At 37.4% G+C, this 17,358-nt stretch overlaps 1 protein-coding gene across 4 annotated transcripts in view; it reads left to right on the forward strand.

Moving 5' to 3' along the window:
- Window positions 1–5,830: 5,830 nt before the first annotated feature.
- The window catches only part of plcb3 (phospholipase C, beta 3 (phosphatidylinositol-specific)), a 64,158-nt gene continuing 52,630 nt past the window's right edge, over window positions 5,831–17,358 (forward strand). For 3 of the 4 annotated variants that reach the window (XM_056243540.1, XM_056243541.1, XM_056243543.1), the window contains exon 1: window positions 5,831–6,432. In XM_056243540.1, coding sequence (XP_056099515.1) covers window positions 6,334–6,432 — 99 coding nt within the window. In that variant the 5' untranslated portion in view covers window positions 5,831–6,333. The remainder of the gene's footprint in view (window positions 6,433–17,358) is intronic. The other variant, XM_056243542.1, reaches the window with a different exon arrangement.

A 17,358-nucleotide genomic window follows, 5' to 3' on the forward strand; every position in this document is an offset into this window, starting at 1 on the left:
TTTGACTGTCTTTCTGCTTCCTGACTCTCCCTGGAGAATTACTGTATGTTCTCATCTGGGAAGAGGACACCTGTTCAGGAATGAGGAGGAGGAGGAGGGGGGTACAGTATTAAGGGCGCTGACAAGCTAGAACCTTCCAGCACCGTATGCCGCAAAAAGCAACAGGGAAAGACCTGAAGACTGATCCTATGTCTCTCAAACATCCATGGTTTCACTGGACTCGTTTGTATTATCAAAACATTTGAACTCTACTGTGACACCGTTTGTTTAGCTAATTCGTACAAGCGATTTTATCAAACTGGTATGCACAATGACATAAGCAAGAGTGCTTGTATGGAATATAATTATTTTTATTGACACACATTTACCCTTTTATTTGGCTTTATTAAAAGCCAAATACAAGGGTACAGCTCTGTCAACAAGTGATCAACATAAAGTAACTTACGGCCAGTTAAAAATATAGGCAGTTATTTTTCTTTTCCGCCAATGAAAATGGTCCCTTAAAGAAGCGAAGGCAGTATCTGTAATCGCCAAAATGTCCTGGGCTGCGTTTCCCAAAAGTATCGAAAGCATAAGTTGATTGTAGAGCAATTGCCATCAATGGTCTCTACGATTACCTTAGGCTTATGATGCTTTTGGTAAACGCAGCCATGGTCCTGTTATGCAAAATGTCAGCATATAGTGTTTCCCAATCCTGCTCCTGAAGGACCACTTTTTCTTTGCCTCCCTAGTATGCATGTTAAATTATTTTGTTTTTTAGGGCTGTCAAAATTAATGTGTTCATTTTGCGAAAACTTTTTTCAGTTTAACCCGTTAAAAATATTGATATTTTTTAACAATATTGTTTTTTTTCTGTTATCCTTTGGCTGCACTACAATATAAGATCACGCTATCATTCAATGAAGTGCTATTAAACCATTCAAGTGCAATAAGATGCAAAAAAGAACCCAAATCTGTACTACACTCTCTGTGAACTAACACCCTAAATACGTGAACAGAATGCTTCTCTCTTTGTCATTAATGTTAGTAACAAGACAAAGAGAAAATCACACACTGCTCTTGACTGAATAACTTTTGTAGCTTTAATAAGGACAATCTTCAATTTACAATTTATGTAGAGAAGACTGTGCAGTCTTTAATTATTCAGTTTCTGTATATTTACCTGTTAGACCTGAAAATCTTAAAGCACTGTTTACAGGGATACCATGGGTCAAAAAACAACTTTTTTTGTGCTGTTTGGCAGGGCAAGTAAATCTGGGCCAGTAGAAAAAAAATTAGGCTGCATCCGAAATCACATACTCTCTTGAGTAGGTACTTATTTTGAATAAGTATGTTCTTCATATATGAATGTGTGTGAGGCTGCATCGGAAATTGCATAGGACCATATGGTGCATTCAAGTTCTTCTGGGAAGTTTGTTTTTACAAGTTTGGAAAACTCAAAGAATGCGCATTATGTGTCATAATTTATGTTTCATTGTTGTTGTTGTTGTTGTTGTTGTTATTATTATTATACTGCCACAGAGAATGATGGAAAATGTAGTTTGGTCACTCATGCATCAGCTCATAAACTGGCAAAAAGAGTAGCCTATAGTGTTTTCTGGCAAATTTTATCTCTCTTCTTCATTAATAGTATAAATATGTAAAAAATACATTAAACTGTCGAAATTGAGAATTAAATTTATCATGATTGAAAACTATTTTCTTCCGCCATTGCTTCCCACTTGTAATTACGAATTTTGTTGTGACGTTCATGCATTCAACTCGTAATTACAATCTTATCTGACATGACTTGAACGCTGCCATAGTCAATGAGTATATGTGTAGTGTTTGTTTGGTGTAAATGTTTAATATATGAATATGAACATTTATACATGAGGTGTTATGGGGTGTTAGTTGTAATTAGTAGTACACTGTAAAAAGTAATACCTAGATCTAACTTATAAAAAGTGAGGCAAGTGGCTGCATTGGATGTTTTATGTTGATTCAACTTGCAGCCTTTTTTAAGTATATTGAACACTTTAACATTACTTTATACAAACGCAACAAAATCAAGTTGAGTTAACTAATAGTACTAGTATTACTCAGTTAGATAAACCTACTTGTATTGGTACAGGTAACTTATTTATGAGTTGCTACAAGTAACCTGTACTCATTTTAATTAGGTTTTATGAACTTTGTTTTCTTAGTAAAATTAACTTAATCATATGTGAATAAACATTTTAATATATTTTTTTTAATTGTCAATAACAATTACAAATTCAATTGAAGAAGAAAAAGATGAGAAGATAGATTGAAAACAATATATAATTTATTCAATGTCAACCAGTGTCACTTTTAACAGTGACTACAAAACAGCAAATAAATGTGGCCGCACATGTACACTCTAATATAAAACAAACACTGTAGAAGTGTATTTTCAACCTGTTCTGAACAGTACAGTGAAATATCCAAACTGCCCAATCTGAAATGTTTGGATCAAGGTAAATGTGAGCCATAACATCACATTGTATCACACTGGAACTGCAATGTCAAAAATGACATGATGATGGTTTAGGACGCACAGGGTCCAATCCTACAAAAAGCCTCTGATATATCTCAAGTATACACCAGTTTTGAGGGATACTTGAGGTCGAGAGCATAGGTAAGTTCAAACAGGAGGCAGCATGCTTTCGACAGGTTTGGCACACCTCTGACCACGGGCTGTCCTTATATGATAATCCCAATCGTGTCGGGGTGATGGCACATGTAAATTTTCAGTGGGCAACTGCCAAGCTCAGCGTGCACCTCTGTTTCAGCCCGACTCTATTGGTGGAGACAAAAAAGAAACAAGAGTTTGGTCAGACAAATAGGAAATGAGATGAATATTAGCAGACAGGTAGAAGAGATAAGACACAAAGTCCAAATTGTACTTTTGTTGCTAAAGGTGGTGGATACAAGATGGATACTGTGACTAGAACATGTGACCAGAGTGAAGTCTACCATGACAATGCCATAGAGTGTGGGTACTAAAATATCATGATCTACTCTAGCATGAGTGTTGTATTTTTCTGGTTCAAAGGATGCATTACAATAAACCAATTGCAATTGTCCTTGCCTGTACCTGATTGGTCATCACATTACTGTTAATTAAGCTACAGTTTAAATATCTTTCAAGAGCAAACGTAATCACCCCATATCATCACAATATTAATAAACCCACTAAGCAAAATTATGTCCAAAAGACATCTTTTCAACGTCTTTGTCACAAAGACGTGCATTGAAAAGACGTCCACTGAGGAGCCAGAATGAAAGTTTTTACGACTTTTTTTAGGTGTTCTGTAATGAACGTTCACGGAAGCTCCTTTCAAGGTTGAAAACTAGTTCAGATGTGGACAATTTTCAACATCATTTAAGGTCTCATTTGGACAATTTATACTTATTCTAGACCAAATAAACACTCTCAGGATATATTAAATTAAAACTCACATTTATTTCAATGTAATTTCCATGTGTAATTGCAAAGCAATTAACAGACAGTGAAGTTTCTTTTCATGATTTTTGGACAAACACGCACTGACACCTTTAGACAGTTTAGCATCTGTAATTTATACATATTTGGATCGTGAGAGAAATCAGATTCGAACCAGGGACCTTAAGCTGCCTGCCCTAAGTAGACTGTGTTTGTCCAAAAATCATGAAATCATTACTGTCTACTTAGGGCAGGCAGCTTAAGGTCCCTGGTTCGAATCTGATTTCTCTCACGATCCAAATATGTATAAATTACAGATGCTAAACTGTCTAAAGTTGTCAGTGTGTGTTTGTCCAAAAATCATGAAATCATTACTCTGTTTGTGAGTTGCTTTGCAATTAGAAATTACGTTGAAATAAACATGAGTTTCAATTTAATGCATCCTGAAAGTGTTTATTTGGTCCAGAAACAGTTTAAATTGTCTAAATGAGACATTAAATTACATAAAATATGTCCACATCTGAACTAGTTTTTAACCTTGTATGGAGGTTCCCTGAACGTCTATTGGACTTACAGAACACGTATAATCTGATCAAATTGTAATTGAATCTATTCTGAAGTTTGTCTTACCTGGATGTGAAGCTCGAAGACCCCAGGTAACAAAAGTGCTTGGGTATCTAAAGACCGGGAAAATGTTAGATGTTAGAAATAAGGTTAAAAAATCAGTTGTAAATGTAACTTCTTTAAGTAATAGATTAGAAATAGTTTAAAAATCTAGACCAAAAATATGTCATTAATTGACTATGCAGCATTAAAATAACGTGGATCAAATCTCTAAAATCAGACAGACTACTAAACATACATCTCTACAGTCTAATCTGTGCATCTGCTTTAGTAATGCAAAAGTATAATAACATAATCTCTGAGTCCTGTCAGACAAACACACAAAACAAAGTGTTGTCCATAAAACATCACATCTTACTTTCCCTTATTTGCCCGCACAACTATTGCCTGAAGGCTCGAAATTGCGACCGTTTCGATCGCATTTGATCCCGAAATTTAATCTGTGCAATCTAACAATATAACTGAGGGCATTTGTGCAAATAATTATTACATACGTAACTTGTATGTGTTTTTAAACGCTGCTGTTGTCTGCCGATCGACCACACTGTGCAGCCATCTTAGCTTACCATGTGTGCAGGATAGCTAGCTATACAATTTGCAAACCTAACCTCAGCTCCCTAGTGGAGTAAGCGATTTTGCGTGACTTTAGTTTACATCACCAGTCATTCGGCTAAATTTGCTCAACTTACCGTGTTAATCAGACCCTGAAATTCAGATCCGCTGCAGCGACCAAACAGTTGAAGTGCCGAGGAAGATATTGCATCTGTCTGGAGTCCCCGCCAGTGAAAAAGGGATAATGCCAACTTATTAAATTTAAAATATTTACGTTTGATGAACACACCTGTCACATCGACAGCTGCTCAAATAAATTGTGCATTGTCAACTCACTTTTATAACATTTATTGTACACAACAACCACATACAAATAACTACCCAAATAAATTGCATGGGTTTTATTTAAAATATATTGTTATATAAAAACTGATATATTTTAAGTAAAGAGGAAGTATTTTGATACTTTTTTTGTATAAAACCAATAAAATAAACTAGATTACAAATATTTAAAATATATAAAACCTACTTTGTGGGTGTAGCACTTTTTACAGTGTAGTAGCTAGTTGTTTTTGTTAATTGTTTGATGTTTGTGATTGCTTGAAACCATTTGTGATGTTTGTTTGACCATTTGATGTTTGTCAACAATATTGCTTGGCATTATTAGGGGGCATTTTTTCCCCCCAAGAAACAAAAAGTCATGCCATAGAGGGTTAAGGGTTTATCTGAAGATTGTTTAAATTTAAAGACTTAAATGTTATGATAGCTTTCGATTATAGACTTAGCCTAATGTTGAATAACTAAATTAATGACTAAAATTGAGAAGAAGAAAAAAACTATTTAATTAGTAGAGATCATATGGTATCAACGATACTGGCTTTAATAGTGCTTAGTAATAAAATAAGATGCCATCAAACAAATATTAAAAATGTCCGTCATTATGTTGTTTCTCTACATTATTTTGGAGATTAATTGGGAAAGTATTACAATATAAAAAATATATATAATAAACCTATAGCCTAATGTTAGTGCAATTAATCGAGATTAAATTTGCGATTCGTTTTTATTTTTTTAATCGATTGACAGCACTATTTTTTATTTTTTTATGAACTCAAGTGCTTTGGCCCCCAGCGAGATTCGCGTTTAACATTCTTTCTTGGAATGAGGAAAACACAGGGGCAAAACTAGGAAAGCGAAAGCAATGGTTCTTAGATACAGCAGCACATGCTTCTATAAAGACTGGAATGACAACGGAAAGACAGAAGAAAAGAAAAGAAAAACACTCCCTCGTCTGTTCGCTTTTTCTTCCTTCACTTCCTTACTCCCCCCGTCTCTCTCTCTCTCTTTCCCTGTTCTTCTCGCGCTCTCATTTAGTTCGGAGAAAACATGAAGGAAAAGAGGAGCAAATTCCAGCGGGGACCACCAAAGTCAAGTGAAAGTTTCTCCTGAGCGGGGATCTCATCATTACCAAGCGGATGGACGGACAGGAAGGAAAATATCAATTCAAGTCCTTGCCGTGATAAGCGCTTAGATTAATAAACAATCGCAAAAGTCATAAACTGCGCTCGCTCGTGAATGTGTGACAGTCGCGTCCGCGTGCGTTGAGCCAGCCGGACTCGAGGCTCTGGTTCTGGTTCTGTATACACTAAAGGTCAGAGACTTCAAACCGAGAAGCAGAGGCGTCGCCACCCGTCGATTCAGCAGCAGTCATGGCCGGGGCGAAACCGGGAGTACACGCGTTACAGCTCAAACCGGTGTCTGTCCATGAGGTGCTCAAACGGGGGAGCAAGTTTATCAAGTGGGAAGAGGTAAGAAGATCGCGTCTCTGTGATTTTATGTGGCGTGATTCCCGGCTTGTGTTACTACATGTTGAAGTAATTTACAGGAGAACATCTGACACCAAGGAGGACAGATCTTGAGTTCAACGCTCTTCCAGCAGATCGAGTTCTTGTGTTCTGGGTCTCATGTTCATAACACTCTCTCAACTTGTGTTTTATGTAGGCTAGCCTACTTGTTTGATGGTTTTCCCTCTTACCGAGTTGTTCTACTCGCAAACTAAATGATTTCTACCAAGAAATAAGATAGTGCTAAATATGTAAGAGCATGAAATTCATGAGTCGTGTCGCATATGGAGTTGAGCTTAACCCTTTAACTGCTTCTAGACATTTATAGAACAGTTTAGTGTCAAATCAAAAATACTGTGGATCAGGTCCATTTCAAACCCCATCCTCAGAGTCTTTAGAAAGGAAACCTGGTTGGGGTCTTTTAAACCTTTTCAGGAAGGAGGAAGTGAATCTCAAAAGCATTCTCACATTATTATGCTTATTTTGGGAAATTGTTTGGAATCAGAGGGAGAACTTGACAAGCCTATCATGTTTCAGAAATAGGCATAATATTAAACACCACATTTTTAAAAACCTGAATCAAAAGGTACAGTCAGTCTGTCATTTGAAAGCAATGCAGATGACCAGTGCATAGATAAAGTTGATTTATAGCAGCTATATAAATGATTGCATATAGAACACAGTTCAGGCCTTGGAGCCTTAATTGATATCATTGATATCATCCTTTGATTTAGGTATGCTACATGAAGGTAGACTTCTAAAATATATCATCCACCTCCCACAGATAGAAATCAATGTAAGATGTGCCTGTTCTGGACAATTTGAAGAACACCTACTGCTAATATGAAGGCAATCAGAATAAATGTAAAAATTGGAATGAGATCAATTATATTTCCTTATTTTGTGTTTTTAGTCACAATTGCATTCTTCTTCATCCATCCATATTTGGATCCATCACTGGAAAGGAAATAGAAAAAATAATTTCCCCTTGAGTATATCTCTGGGTTAATGCCAGCATAAACCCATATGTTTACAAGAAATCGCCATCTCTTCTAAATTCTTCTGTGTAGTTGCTCTCCTGGCAACAAAGGGTCTGTGCATGTGTGTGTGTTTACGGATCATTTTTCAAATCTCGCATTGGATAGCCATTACAGTTGTAATTATGTTGGAGGATTAGAGGGAGAAAATCTTTGCCTCTTTTCCATTATTTGATCAAATCACTGAGCGCCGCTTTAGCTGATCCCTAACAGGAGCTTAAAGAGCCAACACCTTTTGATAAGGGCAGTGTTGAGTAAGGAGAAAGTAGGCCTGTACAACTTGATGCACTCCATGTCTTAAAAGTCATTAATAATTAACTTAAGCAGCCCATAAATACTGAGTGGTTTGTGTTGAGTTCGCATGCTGCAGGTGTGTGTGTGTGTGTGTGTGCATGAGAGAGAGAGAGGCTGTCTCAAACCTTAAATATGATAGAACTTGTCTTATTGTTGTACATAGAAAGCGGCATTTCATTTGGAGTGTGTGTTTGTGCATCATTGGCAGATGAGTGTGTCTTCAATGGTATCCATAAATAAATAACTAGCTGTATTTAACTATAATAGGGTCTTATATCCTTAACTGAGGTCATAGCTATAGTTAAGGACATAATTGCCTATCTGCATAAAGCCAGTTTAACCTTCTATTGTCTTCAGGCAATTTCTGGCCCGTTTTTTTGGTAAAGAGTTTTTGCTGTTGGAACCAGACCTTAAGACTTTGTCAAGAATATCTAAACAAAAGCCAATTTTATTCTTTAAAAAAAAATTAAAATTATTATTAATTATTAATTATTATAACAATTAATAATTGACTTTATTTAAAGAATTAGCCCTTAACACATAGTTTTCTCTATGAGGAGCTGCAGCTAAAAGCCCATTGGATGTTTTCTCCCATGCTACAAGTATACTAAATACCTAAACACCTGTTATATAGCGTAACAAATAGTGTTGCATAAGTGCGGATAAAAGGATTTGTTGAGATGGGTGTGCAAAGTGACGGATCCATATTGACGGATTCAATCACAATGGCGAATTGTTTGTGTCACTCTTTATAGCTCTAAGATGTACACTGCACATTGAATAATAGCAGAATAATACAGAAGTTGTTTCAAAATATATGTGAGATTATGAAATTCCAAAAGTGATTGAAACTTACCAGGTAGTTGTGTCTCAGAGTTCTTTAACATGTTACTCAAATTGTGTTCAATATAATACTTCATATTTTTTTCTTTATCATAATATACTTGTCAAGATAAAACCACATTTTCCTTGAGGGAGTCTTTAAACACATTGCACCGTAATGAAGAACACCTGAATTTTTAATGGTTTTCAAAGATCACAGGTGAATGCTGTTAAAGGTATAGTTCACCCAAAAATGAAAATTTTGTCATCACTTACTCACCCTCAAGTTGTTCCAAACCTGTATGAGATTCTTTCTTCGGTTGAACACAAAAGACATTTTGAAGAATGTTGGTAATTAAACAGTTAATGGTAGCCATTGACTTCTATAGTAGGAAAAAAAATACAATGGAAGTCAATGGCTGCTGTCAACTGGTTATACATTCTTTAAAATATCTTCTTTTGGAGTAAATGATGACAAAATTTCATTTTTGGGTGAACTATCCCTTTAAGTTACGTATGGGAGAAACCGGTGTTACGTTTTAGCTTTATAACTCTTAAGATGAAAGGACACAGTGCTTATGATGTCATAATGCATTTTGAACGATCTTAAAATAACAGACATGGATAAAAGCTTTTAAGCTGTGCAAGCAAACTCACAATGCATGAATATGTCATGTCAGGGCTTGAACTCTTAGTGATGGTATGGCTTTTTTGTTTTGTGAAGTAATAGTCTGTGGTGTGTTTGAGTCCCTTTTATGCCTTGCATGCTTCTAATGCTGTGACCGTGCGGTTGTGTCACTGATGATGAGGACATTCACATGGTGCTTAATGTCAGACATCAACGAGAAAGAGGATGGTGCAACAGTGCCTTTCTCTTCATCTCTGCCTCTCTACCACCCTCCCTCCTGATTGTGTGCTGTTAATCTCTTCTTCTCTCTGAAAGAAACTGTAGTCAAACATTGTGGCTACTGATGTGATCTAATGATCTAAGCCTATAACACATTATCTAATTCCCAGAATGAACCGCTTTGAGTCAGACTGTAAGATGTAATGCTCTAGTGCACCTTTAAACATTTAATGGACCATTTCCCAATCTTCGACTTGTCTGGGATTGGAAGCTGGCTCGGATAGGATCCCAATTGATCACGGAATGGACTGCGGCTAAACTTAATCCCCTCCATCAAGTTTGCTGCCTCTCTGGATACATACAGAGTGCAGCTAAATAGAGTTGTTACTTCTATTCTCTGAGTGATCAATCTCACTTTGTATACAGAGTACACAAATTCACAATGTCGCATTCTACCACCAAATGTCCTCCCGAAGACTGTAGGTAGTGGAAACCGAATTTTCATTAAATCTGCAGACTTTGTGCAGCACTCAACTGAGCAACTAAACTGTAATTAGAAGCATTGAACTCTTAGAATGTTGTTTAAATCATCGACTTTAAATCACTGTCCCTGTAAATAATGTAATTTCGCTCACTGACTATATTCATAATGCCCTGGTAGGTATTTCTAGTTTTGCAAGTGCAGCTCCAATCTACTTGATTTGGGGAACGAATGACAGCTATGTAACTGTTTGTTGAAATCTGACATACTTTTTAAAATTAAACTCATTATGCAAAAAACACAGGCTAATTTAGCCCCCTATACCCTCAAATAGGGTATTGTATGAGGGGACAGCCATTTGTAGTGGTGTCCAAAACCATAGTGGACGTTATAGAGTGCACTCATTCTATCCCACATTGCACCGCAATAACGAGTGTACAGCCGATGTACGCTCACTCGTTTTCATTCACTCCTTCAATCGAACTGTATTAGTGGACTAACGTAGGGAATTCGGATTCAGCCAGCCACAGTTTTTCAGATTAATCAATCTAATGTACGTATGTTATATCGTAAACCTGGAGTGTCAAACTCAGTTCCTGGAGGGCCACAGCCCTGCAGAGTTTAGCTTAATTTAATTTAGTGCACCTGATCCAGCTAAACAAGTACCTTAGGCTTATTTGAAAACTACAGCACTGCGTCAGTAATTGAATACTTCCTTACTATGTTGTGTGTGAAAAACAGTATGCCAAAAGAGTAGTATGTCCGAATACAAAGTATTCGAAAAACAGTAGGCAAAAAGTATACCCTGATGATCAACTATTTCCACCAAGATTCCAAGTGTGTATTTAATGGACACTTTGGCTGCGTTTACACTGGCACAAAAAAATCTGATCTTCCAAATGGGGTTTTAAATCTGATACATATCCGATATCTGGACCTAGACCTACGTCTAAACACGCATATGCGATTCCCCTATGCAGTCCAAGGCAAGAACAACACGTGCATTCACAAAGATAGCTTTTTAATGTTGTATTATGAGGCAGACGTGCCTGTATTTGCTCGCTCACAGCTTTTTATTGAGGTGGGAACTTTATATTTGTCTTTGTAAAGAATAGAAATTGGGCAAACACAGAAACATTCAGGAGCTTGTTTTCAACCTCTGTCTGTGACTTTTATAAATAAAATTCGCTACTCAAAGCTACATTATATTTATCAGCATGAGGTGATCACTTCGTTGTAATTAATTAAACCAACAAGCTTCACTATTAGGTTACTCTCTCTAGCTCGCTCTGGTTAATTCATCAAAAAAAAAAATATATATATATAATATTACAGTGCTACTTTATTTCACTTCAGAATTCTGCATCTGAGCTGTAGATAAATGAAAATTACACAGGATCATGTGACGCTGAAGACTTTATTAATTGCTGCTGAAAATTCAGCTTTGCCATTACAAGAATAAGTTAAATTTGAAAATATATTAAAATAGAAACCAGTTCATTTAAATTGTAATAATATTTTGCAATATTACTGTTCCTTTTTATGATCAAATAAATGCAGCCTTGGTGAGTGTAAGAGGCCTAATGGTTAGAGATTTGGACTTTATACCCAAAGGTCGTGAGTTCGATTCTCAGTACAGACAGGAAATGACTGAGGTGCTCTTGAGCAAGACACCTGACTGAACATGGCAAGTGAGTAATTTAACATTTAAGATGGATAATTAAGTCCTTGGTTGTAGTTCAGTGAAGAAAGATAGTACTAATGCCCCTAAGCACATCAGCTAGCTGTGAACTTTGACTTGCAAATTTATCCTGTCTTCCTCTTGACAGGTGTTTGGGGTGAAAAGTGAGCACTGAGGGTCGTAGTTATGGGAATATTATGGAGCCGTGAAGAGTAAGAAACAGACAGTCATATATGAAACGGTGACAAATTCTGCATATCTTTGTGTGTGTTTGAGAGAGAAAGAGTCTCTCAGTACAGTACAGATGTAGATGTCTTGCATAACTGCTTCTCAAGCAGGAATATAAATGTTGTCCAAACCCAGTAAGGACAGTTTGTAATGAAGATACCCTCTGTCTAAACAAACCAATCTGATAGGATTCACAGGGACTAAATTATTCATCCTTTTCTCTCTGAGGGAATTCCAAAGGAAGTATTTAGGGGTTGTGATTAACTGTGTGAACTGCAAGAAACTATGCTAGTATTTCTTTCAATGGAGCAGAAAAACAGCAGCGACTTGGACACACAGGATGACTGAGTTAAAAGTTTGGCTGGTGTAAGAGGATAATTCTGAGAGGGAAGAGGGAAGGAGGGAGGGCGAACTGTGCGTGAGCGGAGAGAGGTTTCACACACGGAGGCCAAACAAGGAGATAACATGGGGGAAAAATATTGAGATGTGAGCAAGTGACGCCTGGAACTCTGAGGCACAGAGAAATGAGAGACCATTTAGGCAGAGAGGAGAAAATCACAGGAAACCCTAAAAGACCGAACATCTGATGAACACTAGATTCTCCTTCTCTTCCTGATGGCCCACTTGCTGTCTCTTTCGCTTACCAGTCTCTTTCCACTTTCATTTTTGCTTCCCCTTTCTCATTCCTCTTCATGTACTAATGCTAACTGCTCTATTTATTAGTCACACAACACGTGCATGTAAATCTGGAAACGTCACACTTTTAAGGCCACAAGTGATGTGTCCAAGGGTAAATATTGTTGTTTTGATTATACTGAGTGTGACAAAATCTGTGTGTGTGTGTGCTTAAGAGACTCTATTTGACTTTGAGGAAGAAGGGAGCTGTGCATGTTTAGTCATGTCTGGTGTGCATGTGTACACAAGAGCTTGGCACATCCTGTGAAGGGAATTGCTCCACATATTATAATATTAATGTTGTTTATGTTTTGTTGGTTCCTTAAATATCCTAATTGAGGCAGTGTGTGTTTGTGTATAGAGACTCATGACCATGCTTAGAAAGAATCTGATTTGTATCAGATTTTCCATTCTTCTTTCCTTTTACTTTTTGGGCCAGTGAGCAACCAAGCACCTAGCAACATGCTAAAGCCAATTAGCAACGCCCTGGAAACCACCCACCACACACCCTAGCATCATACTACTTTTTCACTTATAAGCACCTAGCATAGTCTTGTATGCTTACAAAGTGTACTGTGACACTTAATAGAGATTCACTAATGCATACAAAGACTATACTTTTACAAATGTAAGAGCCTCTCCTGCTTTCTTCAGAAAATTCAACCAATGTTTTTTTGTGGCTTCACATTTTCCTCTCATTCATTTCCTCCTTATGTTTTTCATTTTGTTTTTTTTTGCTCGTCTTTCCACATTTTTCTCTTTTTATTTCTCCATTCCTCACACTTCTATCTGGTGTTTGTCACACGACACCCCACGCACTCTTGGATGTTTGCATGCACACCAGAAATGTGGAGGCAAAGTTTATTTTTTTATCCAAATAAGTCCAAATTGTGTGCTATTTCCATTTGATTATTACTCTATTTCCAGATTAAGGTATATGGGAAAGCATTTGTATGACACAATCAGCAAAGAACTATCTACTGAATGTTCATTAAAATCGACTCCTTCGCAGATTATTACGTGATCAAGTTTGTTTTGATGATATCATAGTGAGTGAGTTGTTTACTTTGTGAATATTATCCCATCCATTTCCACCAGTTCTAGGTGATTTGCGTACCTGTTGCAAATGTAATAGGTAATCAGCCAATCACAGCTGCATGTAGGTCCACCTCATATTCATGTTGCACTTTTGGACATCATTGAGAATGCAGTGAGCTCAAGGGAGGACACCGTATTTTAGGACAGTATTGCTTTAGAAGAACACGTTTTGATCTTATATTTCATAATATTTTTTTGGATTGTTGATTATTTCTCATCAGAAATGTGTTGTGTATGCACTGCCTCCCTGCCTTCTCTGGGGAGAAACGCCCTTGGGGCTCACAGATGCACAATGCAAGGGGTTGGTGTGGTTTGCAACATGCAAAACTAGACCGACCTCATACCAGCATATTATTTTGGTTTGCTGCCAGAAAACTATTCAGCGAATTGAGATAATACAGGAAACAAGTAGCAACAAAGCACAAACACAAGAAAATACATAATCCGGAAGCTTTGCCTCCAGGAGCTTTTCGGTTGCGCGTGGTGATTATTCAGGATGAGAGCCGTCTATGAACCGTTTCCTGGAAAGGGCTGAGAGGGTAACACTCATCCAGGTGACCCACTGCAGCTGTATTTGCGTTTGTTGACTCTTACCACACTGCTAATGGAGTCTCACCTCACTGCAAAACAAGCCTCCACACACTTCAACAAGGTGAAGACAGAGACTGAGGAAGAACAGAGGCGTATTGCATGCTCAAACAGAACATGTGTCAGAGTCGGTGACCCACAGTTCACATATGGGTGTGTTTGACCTCTGCTCGCCCCCTCCAGCCTTTCCTCTCCTTCAGTTTTGCCCTCTCATTCAGGAAGGAGACCTTTGTGTGTGTGTGTAATTTAGACCAAGTCATTCGCTCTAATGAAAGGTTGCTGCAAATCAGTTTTTTTAGTGCATCAGAAAATGTCTCTCTTCCTCCTTCCTTTCTTTCTTTACTTTAACCTGGGACGTCTTTGGCATTTTCTTCCCACTCTGTCGTTCTTTGTTTTCAGCAGTCACTTTTATCCATCTTGGTAAATGTGTTTAAAGGTTAATTTACTCTAAAATGAATATTGTCATCATTTACGAATGCTCATATCATTACAAATTTGTATGAATTTCATTATTTTGTGGAACAGACTACCGAAGACCGTGCTGGTCACACTTTTTCTTTAAATTATGATAAATGGATACTGGCTGGCTGTTTGAAAATACTGTTTGTAAATACTTCCTTTCTTCTGCGTGACACGGAAAGTTGTGTAGGGATTTGTGTACTTGGGTAACCAAGATATTTCTGCTTTTCAATAAGTGCCACCTACTGTCAGAGAGTGATTGCATTTTTATTCAGCCTGTTGGGCTTCTTTTTTTCTTCTTCACAATGGCTGCATCCAAAATTGCATATACTTCCCTACTATATAGTAGACGAAAAACAGTATGTGAAAAACTAAGTATGACCGAATTCTTCTACTTCCGGCGAGATTCTGAAGTGTGCATGCATATGATGGGCACTTTACAATCCCATGAGGCCACGGGAGAGGATTTATGAATGGCAGTGATGTGACGTAACTGACGCTGGTAGGTCACATGATAATGACAACATGGCGAATGTAGTATATCCAGATTACATTCATACTACACATATTATTCATACTATGTAGAACGTACTTTTTAGCGGCCGTCAAGTACTTATTCAAAATAAAGATCTACTCGAGAGTATACGATTTCGGACGCAGCCATTGTCTGAACAGACAAATTTCTTGGAAACTAAATAAAGTTATATAATGTTAATGTTATATAATATAATAATGTAATATAAAGGGGGAATAATGTACAGTCAAGTGGTCATTATCTCAAAACCCCTTCCGGATGACCCATGACCCCTCTGCTTCACGTCAGGGTCTATTTAGCAATAATGAGCGACTGGCTTTACATTATCCCTCACTTACCTGCATGTATGTGTCCATGCCCTGCTAATCTGGTGAGTCCAAAGGTGAAGTCTAGACATAAAAAGCTGCATGTTGACAAGGCAGCGCATATAATATACATGCTGGCGAGCTAAACCCTGATTTAGTTTGATAGCTTTGATTATGCAGATATTCTCTGTAAAATCTTTCTTTGTTCCTCTGTCATTCTCTGTCCACTTGTCCTGCATTCCCAGACTTTGAGATGTTAAAGTCAGTCATGTCGTAGTTTGTGTGTGTATGTGCATTATGTAAGGGCTATAAAAGCAAGTAAATATTGGAGGCCAAATACACCCAAGAGCCAAGAGAGCGGGCCACTCACCCACTGAAATAGCTGACATTGTTGATGCATTAACTGTGTGCGCCTCTGTCTGAGAGAATGCACGCACTGCTGTCGTTTGCAGGCCACAAGCCTTCAGTTCACTTTAATGGTTTACCCAAATATCCATTTAAAGTTCTCTTACATGTGCACATGTCAACCATACAAAGACGAAGCTGTAATTTGGAAAAACTTGGATAAAGTTCTCCTCGCATATTAGCAAAATATGACAGAACCTCCATTAGTGGTCGTTGTCAAAGGTAAAAAGCAAAAGAAATATGTATAAAAGATATATTTATTTATAAATTACTTTAATAAATTACTTTTTATTACTTTTTTAATGTAAAGGTTTTTTCGTGTAAGGGTTTGGTTTTGTGTGTGTGTGTGCATGTCAGAATATTACATGCTTGACATTGGGAGTCAGAGAAGATTGACGGGTTTTTATAAGTCTGTACACACACACTAATGAGACCCTTACAGGGTGAAGGTCACTTCCCTCCCTTCCACACGTTTAAGTTATGTTGTTTACCCTGTTTTGTCTTTCCAAAACATTCCCAGTGCACCAAAAACACCAGTTTGTGAAGAGTAGTAACCAAGCACCTTAAAAGGATAGCTCACCCCAAAATGAAAATCATTTCATCAATTACTCACCCTTATGTCATTCCAAAATGGCATTGATTGCTTTCTTTTGCCTGAAAACAAAAGAAGACATTTTGAAGAATATTGGTAACCATACAGTTTTGGTGACCATTGTATAAAAAAAAAAAGAAGACATTTCTTAAAATATTGTTCTTTGTGTTCCACAGAAGAAAGTCACAAAGTTTGGTAATGACATGAGGATATAATTATTTTTGTGTGAGCTATCCCTTTAAGACCGTACAATCTGTTAAACACACTGGACATTTTTAACATAAAACATAACCTTGTTTTAATGTCAAATAAAATATGCTGTTTACCCAGAACAAGGTCCGCTACTTCTCATTCTTTCTGCTGTCTTTTACACTATATTCAGCTCACCTGATGTTTTTGAGAGCTCTGTGCGCACATATAGGTGCTTTAAATAAAGCTTATTCAGCAATTGCAACAGTAACATTTGTTTATGCAGTCAGCATGCAAATGCGTTGTATTGTTTTTAGAGACTGTGTGTGTGTGTGTGTGTGTGTCTGTCTCTCTCTCTCTCTCTCTCTCTCTCTCTCTCTCTCTCTCTCTCTCTCTCTCTCTCTCTCTCTCTCTCTCTCTCTCTCTCTCTCTCTCTCTCTCTCTCTCTCTCTCTCTCTCTCTCTCTCTCTCAGCACTGGGTGGGGTTTTTCAGAGAAGTTGTAAAAGAAATCTGTGCTCCTAGATTAATTTAATTATATGCAAACCTTCCACAAGACTACATCTATAGATCAGCAGCCACACGTCGCTTCACTGCTAACACATACAGATGAGATTAGCTCCTAACTGATTGTCCAAACACATTAGATTAAGTGC

Source organism: Rhinichthys klamathensis, unplaced genomic scaffold (assembly GCF_029890125.1).
Source record: "Rhinichthys klamathensis goyatoka isolate OS25496 unplaced genomic scaffold, OSU_Roscu_1.1 h1tg000803l_1, whole genome shotgun sequence".
Classification (NCBI taxonomy): Eukaryota; Metazoa; Chordata; class Actinopteri; order Cypriniformes; family Leuciscidae; genus Rhinichthys; species Rhinichthys klamathensis.